This window comes from Fukomys damarensis, unplaced genomic scaffold, assembly GCF_012274545.1.
Source record: "Fukomys damarensis isolate Sample0158 unplaced genomic scaffold, DMR_v1.0_HiC HiC_scaffold_19, whole genome shotgun sequence".
Lineage (NCBI taxonomy): Eukaryota > Metazoa > Chordata > Mammalia > Rodentia > Bathyergidae > Fukomys > Fukomys damarensis.
The window spans coordinates 41,892,250-41,901,169 of NW_022900931.1; the positions used below are offsets into that span (position 1 = coordinate 41,892,250).

At 57.1% G+C, this 8,920-nt stretch overlaps 1 protein-coding gene across 1 annotated transcript in view; it reads left to right on the forward strand.

Annotated features, from left to right (window-relative positions):
- Positions 1-8,909, forward strand: part of Gpa33 (glycoprotein A33) — a 29,771-nt gene extending 20,862 nt beyond the window's left edge. Inside the window, exons 4-7 of the mRNA XM_010633941.1 lie at positions 2,181-2,336; positions 7,609-7,728; positions 8,200-8,344; positions 8,601-8,909. Coding sequence (XP_010632243.1) covers positions 2,181-2,336; positions 7,609-7,728; positions 8,200-8,344; positions 8,601-8,736 — 557 coding nt within the window. The 3' untranslated portion in view covers positions 8,737-8,909. The remainder of the gene's footprint in view (positions 1-2,180; positions 2,337-7,608; positions 7,729-8,199; positions 8,345-8,600) is intronic.
- Positions 8,910-8,920: the final 11 nt, after the last annotated feature.

Genomic DNA, 8,920 nt, shown 5'->3' on the forward strand with positions numbered 1-8,920 from the left:
GAGAGAGAGAGAGAGAGAGAGAGAGAGATTTTGTCCTGCAGGTCAATCAATCCAATAAATTTCATTTTAAAGAATTTTCTTCCCAAACTGCTTTGCAGCCCGGCTGGTTTTAGGCAGAGGGCTTTAATTACACTGGGTCCCCTAGGCCAACAAAAGGCCTTTAGCGCCCCCCCCCCATGCCTGTCACCTGGCTGCCACCAGATCTGGGAACTCACTACCTGCTTGACCCAGCTGGATCTCCTTTTCTGCGGCCTCTGCCGCCCCCTGCCGTCTTCAGCGGGAGTTGCAGGCATCGGGGAGCTCGGAGCCCGAGAGTCTACAGTAAACGCTCAGGTTAAAATCGGCGGTGCCGGACTCTCAAGGCCCGCGCGTGTGGCTGAAAGAGCTGGATCGATCTGGTCCGAGGTCCCAGCCTGTCAGAGAGAGGGCGGGCTGAGTGGGCTGAACTGCGGGACACATCCTCCGAATGCTGGTCCCTTGTTTGCCTTGATGTCAGCTCTGCCTCTGGAGAGAATTCATTTTCCTTTCATGCTCTCTGCTAGCAAGCGGCGGGACAAGCAGAGAGGGCTTCAGATGCTGGCAGATGTCTTGTTTCTGTAGACACCGTTCGTCCCTTCACTCTCCTTCACCCTTTGTTTGTATTTATCATATCCCAAAGAAACCTGGCATAAAAAGCTCTCCTCCCCACTGAATGTGACATTGGGGACGTGTGACTTCTCGGGGAATTGGGGTTGGAGGCCCTCTCTGCCTGTGGGTACAGGACGAAGAGAAAGGCCAGGAGAGGAGCTCAGGAGAGGAATCCCTGTGAGCCAGGACTGCTCCAGAGACTCCTCATCGCTGACCACCCTTTGTCTCTGAGGCCAGCAAGGTGCACAGGAGGCCCCTGGTTGGAGATGCCAGGCAACCCTGGCACTCTTAGCTCCAGAGACCCTTGTAAGAGGCACAGAGGGGTGCCTCTAATTTGTGTCACGGCCTCCTGGCACCTGCCTGGTCACTACTATGCTAACCGATGTCCAGTACACCTGGGAACAGCCCGCCCGTTTCCTCCTGCCTCAGCCTCCCAGCGTGCTGGGATCAGGGGTGTGCACCACTGGGCCTGGCTCTTCTCCCCAAAACAAACACTGCAGCTGCTAGGCTGGAGGGAGAGGCATGTCCTGAAGCTTCCAGTGGGGCTGGACTGAAATTTGGTCTCCAGGCTCAGTGACCGCCCACGCCGCAGACAGAGTTGGCAGCTTTGTCTATCGGACAAGCACGGCCTCCGAGGGACAGGCCTGCCACCTGAGGGTTGGGGACAGCCTCCCTCCCTCGAGGACGATACGAGTCTGGCCTCTGAGCCCGTGTTCCCTCTGCCCGAGCCCCTCTGTTCTCCTTGGAGCCCCTCCCACCTCCCCCAATCTTGGGTCGCTGGAGGTGACAGGAGCGGGTCCATCCGGGTGCCCAGCGCTGCTAGGTCCGCAGAGCAGCGTGCTGCACGCAGTGTGTGAGGACTGGGAGCTGCCGTGGCCCCAGCTCGAGCCTCCCCTGCAGGGCCGCCCTCTTCCCCCTCTGTCCTCTCCCATCCCTTTGCCCCATGCTGCACCTGGTCCTCAGCTCCGCCGCAGCCCAGTCCCTGCTCTCCTCCAGGCTTTCTGTGACTGCATTTCCTCAGCCAGCTTGAGAAGACGCAGCGCTGCCCCGCAGTCACAGGCTCAGTCAGGGCTGCAGAGTTATTTACGCAGGGCTGGGTCAGGGCCGGCCGAGCCCCGCCAGGCAGCCGGCGCCACATTCCGAAAGCATTAACGGAAAGGAAAAACAGACACAGAGCGGGAGGGGTCCGCAGAGCCCCCGCTTCTCTCCAGGAAGGTTTACTCCTCTCACCCATAGGAGCGTGGGGTCTCAGAGAGGCGGAGGGTTTCCCTAAGGCGCCACACGGAGTCAGCATCCCAGGGTGGTGGAGCAAGCACTGGGTCTGCCGTCCACAGACCTGGGTTCTGATCCCAGCTCTGCCAGGACCCGTGAGCCAGTGTCCCCTCTGGGCCTCGGTGTCCCCGTAGCGTCTCTAAAACCCCACGCCACTAGAGAACACACGGCCCACACCTGCGAGCCAGCGTCGGCCCCGAAGGCTCCCACCCCACTGCGTGACGGGCCCCCGGGACGACTGTCAAATGGGCTCAGTCCACCTCCTTGGTCTCTCCCCACAGTGCCACCTTCCACTCCAGACTGCAGCATCGAGGGAGAGACGGTGATCGGGAACAACATCCAGCTGACCTGCCAGTCTGCGGAGGGCTCCCCGGCCCCGGAGTACAGCTGGAAGAGCTACGACTCCGAGCGCCGCGAGCGGGCTCTGCGCTCCGCAGGTGCAGGGCTGCGGGGAGGGCAGGGCTGAGCAGGGCGCGCTGATTGGAGGGGGCCGAGGGGGGCGCGGGCCAATCACATCCCTTCTCCTCCTCCTGCGTTGGGACACGTTGGGCCCAGGCCTCTGAGCTTGGTAACACCCAAAGCACAGTAGTTGGAGAAATCAGAATGACTGCGTGAGAGGCGCCACCTTATTCTCGTTATTCCGCGTACGTCAATTCTCCTGGCTGAGTGTTCTGATGGAGTTTAATGTTGATTATGATTACGTCCTTCAGGGTACCTTGATACCCCAAGTCTAACTCGGGGGCCCACCCAGTCCGACTCCCTTTTCACACGGGTCCGTCGCACCGTTCACTGGAAGCCTCTAGACGCCTTCCCTGGGAACACAGTTGCCTGGAGACCAGCTGGGGACTGGGCAGCTTGGTATTTGATCTTTTGGTCAGGAACGACGGGGCCATAAGATTTAACTTCTAGCGGGCATTTAACTCCGGTGTGGGTTGAAAGGGAAGCAGGAGGCAAAAACGAAGTCCATGGGGAGGGGCAAAAATGCGCCTCAAATATGAGCCTCAAGGGGCGGGAGAGCATCATGCGTCCTGGGGAGCCCGTCGGAATAAACGCAGCGTGGGATTCTGTCCAGCTGGGTGAATTTTATTAGCCTGACTTTCACTTGTTTGGGGACAAAACAAAACATTGAAAGTAAATCTCTGCACTGTGGAAGGCTGAGGCAGGAGGATCACGAGTTCGGGTTCACCCTGGGCAATGTAGTGACTTAGCAAGACCCTACCTCAACATTGAAAAGTAGAAGTGGACAGGTGTTGGCGTGTCACTCAGTGCAAAGACCCTGGGCTTCACTCCCAGTGCCACAAAATAAATAAATAAAAAATTAGAGAACTAGTAGAATTTACTCAGTGCAACATAAAACAGAAGATGCAGCATGGCTTTCAGCAAGCTTTCAGTCTTGCTACCCCTTCCCTGTGTGGCCAGTTCTGATGAGTACGCCAGGAAGTTTTACAGGCTCTGCCTGCAGGTCTCCGGGCCTCTGCATGAGTGACCAGTGCCGGTGGTGCCCGGATCAGCAGGTCTGCTGTGGCCCTGGTGGCCTCTGGCCTTCCTTCTGGCACAGTGTGTGGGGACCGGGGTGGAGGAAACGGGGTGGTGACTGCTGCCGTCCTTTGTGCCCAAGGTGCCTTAGTCTCCACATCTGTAAATGGACACAACGCTAGTGCTCACAGCGTTGTCCTGAAGATGAAACAGAAGTACACGTCAACACTGACCCCAGTCCCTGGCAGACAGCAAGCACTCAATGGGTGTTAGGTGCTTTCAGATATCACGGGAGCAGGGTCCTTCGGATGCGCAGCACAGGCCCGGAGGAGGCATGGGAATTGTGACTTCACAGTGGCTGAGAGGCAAGGACGGGAGACTGTGGGCCACCACGTCCCGGCTCTGCCACCTCCATCGGGAAGGCGTCTCTGGGTGCCAGGAGACAAAGCGTGACTCCCTGTGACCCAGGAGGGAGACTCGAGCTTAAGGCGCAGGTGCTTCTCTGCTTCCCATCCCGTCTGGCCTCACTGGCCCTGCACACCTGCTCAGTCAGGACCGAGACCTGGGGGAGAGAAGAGGTGGCGGTGGTGACAGCCACGGAGCCGTAGATCCGGACACCTTTTGTCCCCGGCCTGCCTCACAGAGGCCTGGAGCTCTGTCTGTGCCTTCTTCCCCCGTGTGTCAGGCCAGGCTCCTCCCAGATGTCTTTGGAGACATTTCAGTCCATCGAGGTGACAGGAGGAGTCCCTACATCTGAGGGCAGAATTCCCATGTCAGATGGGGAAGTCTGGAACTGGGAGGCAAGGATTCGAGTCCTCATTCTGTGTCCTCGCTCGCTGCTGGAAGGAAGGCTGGAGGCCGCCAGGGTCTGCAGCAGACCTGCCAAGCTGGCACTGCAGGCTCCGGTCACTTAGGCAGAGGCCCAGGGGAGCTGCAGGCAGGAGGGACTTTGCAGCTGCAAGTCACCGCCTCGTTGACCCTTAGTAGTGTCATCTGGAAAAACAAGAAAAACCAAGACCCAAAGGCTGTGAAGAGGATGAGATGGCCTTTGGGATGCTCTGAACATATTTTGGGAACTGAGTCCCAGCCAGCTAAGTTCCCATGCACCAAAGGAATAAGAATTTGGGTATGGAGGAAGGAGGAAGGGTCATTCTGGGGCTGGAGTACTGTAGGAAAGAGGGTGTGAGGATGCACGGGGTACAGGAGGGTCCTGTGGACCCTGAGGAGAGGGTGTGAGGTGGGCCAGGGAAGTCTGGCCTTGCAGACTTCAGTTGGCATTGTGTGGGCACCAGGGCTTTGTGGAGCAGAATTTCTACCTGGCTGGAGTAGCAAAAAGGCGGGAGGCGGACAGCCATCCTGTGTGAACCTGTGTGACCACAAGGTGTCACTCCTGCAGCAGAAAAATTATCCCTAGATTGTCTGGATTTCACAAACTGCCAGTCCCTTTTGGAAAGGAAAGGGGGATTTCAAAGCCGATCCCGCGGGGTGCAATGTGCATTGGTTCCTCCTGGAGCAGCTTGTAAGCTCCATGGTTTGCTGCCCTGCATTAGGAAGCCCCACAGCGCCACCCTCAGCGGGGCCTAGAGCCATCTGCCCTGTGCAAGGAGTGCCTGACACCCAGGCTTCGACTCGAGTCTACAGTCCTGGGAAGCTGGGTAAGCTCTACACTTCCTGAGGCTGGTCGGGCCACAGAGCGTTTCCCAAAGTGCGTTCCTTCAAGATGCCGCCTAAGAAAACAGAACCCAGCCAGCCACAGTGGTGTACTTCTGGAGCTGAGGCGGTATGATCCCAAGTGGGATCTCAGCCTGGGCAAATTAACACAGTAAAAAATAAGGAAGGCTCAGGGCTGTAGCTCAGTGGGAAGGCCTTGGACTCAATTCCCAGGACTGGATTAAAAAACGGACAATAACAAAATCTAATTCGTTTAGAAAATGGGGCCATTAAATACCAGAAAGGTACCACAAATCCCACAGCTATGAGGGATTCCCAGTCCTCGTTAGTGTGTTAGAACATCTGAGGGCTAGGACCTTAGATGCGTTTAACGCTCGATCGGTGATTTCTAAACCCGATTTGGTCACGAACCCCCTTTCCAGTGTCACGTATTTGTGCTGCGGGTGAGCGATGTTCCAGGACACAGCGGCCCTGAGGAATGCTAGGCTAGAAGGGGTAGCGCTTTACAGCGAATCCAGAAAGCAGTGCCCTGGGCTTTCAAGAAATAACTGGCAGAAGTACTGTATTTGTGAAAAGAGGGAAAGAAAATAGACCCAAATCAAAGCGCCTTTGTTTGTCCGTGGTGAGATTCTGGGCGATTTTTATCTTATTCTCTCTTCTTCACGGGGGCTTTCTCCAGCCATTTGGGTGAGCTGAAATCCCTTTGCTCTGAAAGCAGACAGCTCCTCCATTTAAAACCCTAGCTCCCCCTGGGGTCACCACTGCTTTGTCTTCCAAGCCAAGGACTTATTTACATCTGTGATCAGTTCATAGATTTCTGGATTGAAGTGAACTGGAACAATAGTTGATCACACTTCAGTTCTTAGGATTTTATGATGTAACATTTTTAAAAGAAAACTTGCCAACTGTTTCAGACCTAAGACCAAGAGTTTTGTTTCAGCTCTGTCATTAGTTCTGTGGCCTTGTGCGAGTCACTTCCCCAAGCTTCCATGGGATTGAAGACGGAGATACTTGCTCCACCTGAAAAATTGCTGGAAGGCCGAGGGTATCCCCACATGTACCCCAACAAGGAGGAAGACAGTGGAGAGCCCACCTTGTCCCGGACCCTGAGGGGACGTGGCGAGACACACAGCTGGCACGATGGGCAGGCCAGACCCGTGACCCTGTCCCCACGGTAAACGCTGGTCGCTGAAGATTATGGGCAGCCTCTGAAACGTCTGAAGGAGACAGATGTTCGGAAGGTTTCCCCATGGAGTGAACCCTGGGGGCAGCAGGGGCACCGGAAGCTGGCTGCGGGCAGGGAGGAGACAAAGGTCTCTAACTCTCCTCTAGAGTAGCAGTCCAGGGCTGGGGGTTTAGCTCAGTGATGCCTCTGGCTGCCTGCCTTGCAAGTTCGATCCCCTGTACTAAAGAAAAAAAAAGAGTAGCCCAGGGGCGGCGAGGTATCTTTGAGAACAGGCCATCTCTGTCTGTTTGTGTGTTTGTCGTTTTGAGGTGAAGACATTCGCAGGGTCACAGACTTGGGGGAAGGCTTCTGTGCGGCCATCAGGCCCACTCCCAGGGCTCTGGATAAGCCACGGCCCCTTTTCCAGAGAAGGGTGCCGCTGCTGCTGCAGCTGGAGTCAGACGTCTAACTGAGTGGTGGTGGATGAAGAGGAGGACCAGGCTGACAGCTGCCTCCTTCCTACTCCTTTCCTCCCACACCCCCACTCGTACCACACACCAGATCAGACTGCACATTGTCAAATGCCGCACATACTCACACCCACACCTCATACCTCACACACACCAGACACATACCCTTACACAGTCATACACACAACCGAACACCGCTCACACACACACACCCCATATATTGTGCACTCACCACCTACCCACGTACATTCATATCCACCACACACACGCACACCAGATATACCCCACACCGACTCACACACATTCACCATACATTCCGCACACACCCACACTCACTACACCTGCCCTATGCCCACACTCGCCTCACACACACCGGGCAGCACACACACTGCACACATACTAACGTACCACCTACCACGCATCTACATTCACACCCATTGTACACAGGCACCACACGTCACACGCCTCCCCACAGCACACATGCACACCATTTAAGACAGAAATGCGGAGATCAGAGTGCTTGATTCCCCAGCCTAAGGACTTCAGGTTCTGCAGATTATAAAAGTGGTAATAATGTCTTCTAGTTATAAAGCATTTTCATGTAATACATAATGTATCTGACTTTTCCTGAGCTCTTACTGTGTGCTGGGCATTCTATGTGGCCTTGAGTTTATCATGAGCACCCCGTTTTATGCCCACAGGTCCTACTGTTCCAGTCGTAGGTGGGGAAACAGACACTCTAGGAAGTTGAGTTGCTGGCCAGCAGCTTTGGATTAATTAGTGGCCAAGCTGGGCTTCCAGCCCAGGGTGTCTTTTGAGTTCTAATTGCTTCACTTTTGCATGACCTGCCCAGAGTTGCCACTGTGGGCAGCCCTGTGGGGACAGACTGTCCCTGTGTGTCACCCCTGACTCTCTCTCTCCCCGCAGCCTCAGGCCAGAGCCTGCTTCTGAAGAACATCTCCACAGACACGTCAGGCTACTACACCTGCTTCTCCAGCAACGAGATGGGCACAAGCACCTGCGAGATCGCCCTGACCGTCAGACCTCGTGAGAGCAGAGGGGAGGGTGGGTGGGCCCAGAGCTGGCGGCTGGGTCCGGAGCTGCTGAGTTCCCCTGGGCTCGGGCAGACAGCCTGGGCCCAACCTGTGCAGATTCCCATCCCGCTGTCCCAAGGTCACTCGGGGAGTGCAGAAGTGCCGGGTGCCAGCAGCCGGTCTGCAGCCCATCCTCCTAGGCCGGACTTCTAGGGTTAGGCTAGGCATTGGCAGAGCTGATGACTGAGGTGGTTTGGAGTCCTAGAGCCTGAGGATCTGTCCTAGCCCGGGCTCTGTCCTGAGGCCATCCCAGCCTGTCTGGTTACATATTCCCACCAGACCATGGCATGTGACAGAATGGCAGCTGCTGCCCTGAAGGCCGGCGGGAGGCCGGCTCGTCCTGGCCCTGCGGTCTCCCTTGGGGCTGGGGCCAGGCAGGGCTCAGCGGAGGCTCCAGAGATGCAGCCCCTCTGTCCTCCCGCAGCCTCCATGAATGTGGCTCTGTACGCCGGCATCGCGGCTGGTGTGGTGGTGACCCTCATCATCATCGGCGTCGTGGCCTACTTCTGCTGCTGCCGGGAGAAGGACAAGAAGGGCGGGACAGCTGAGGACAAGGCGGGCGCAAGGCCGTGAGTGTCTGGGCAGGAGGCCGCTTCCAGCCTGTGGCTGGCTCCATTCAGAGGCTCACCGAGTCCAGAGGGATCCGTGGGCGCTCCCAGTGCCCGTGCTGTCCCCAGCACCCTGCACTCATGGGTGGAACACGCTGGTGGGCTCTCCTGTCCCTCCACAGCCGCACGAGAGTGGGGAAGGCGGGTGGGGTCCGGATCCTCGCATCTCGGCACCCTGCGGGGCTAACCCTTCTCCTCTGCTCCCCTTGCCCCGAAGGAACCGGGCAATTTACCACGAGCCACCAGAGCAAATGCAAGAGTTTTCCAGAGAGCAGAAGGAGGACTACGAAGAGGAAGCTGGGCAGGAAGACCAGAAGCTCCCCGGGCGCCAGTCCCCCAGCCACTTCCAGTGACGGGGCCTGCTGCAGCCCGGGGTAGGAGGGAGAGGGCTTCAGCCTCCTGCTCCCTCTCCAGCTGCTACCCAGACCCCCAGTGGCTGCAGAGCTCCCGCCCTGCTGACCATGCCGGCCCTCACTCGCTCTTCACCGCGTGCTCAGGTCTGACCCTGGGCTCAGCCTCCCCCCTCCCCCTCGCTTT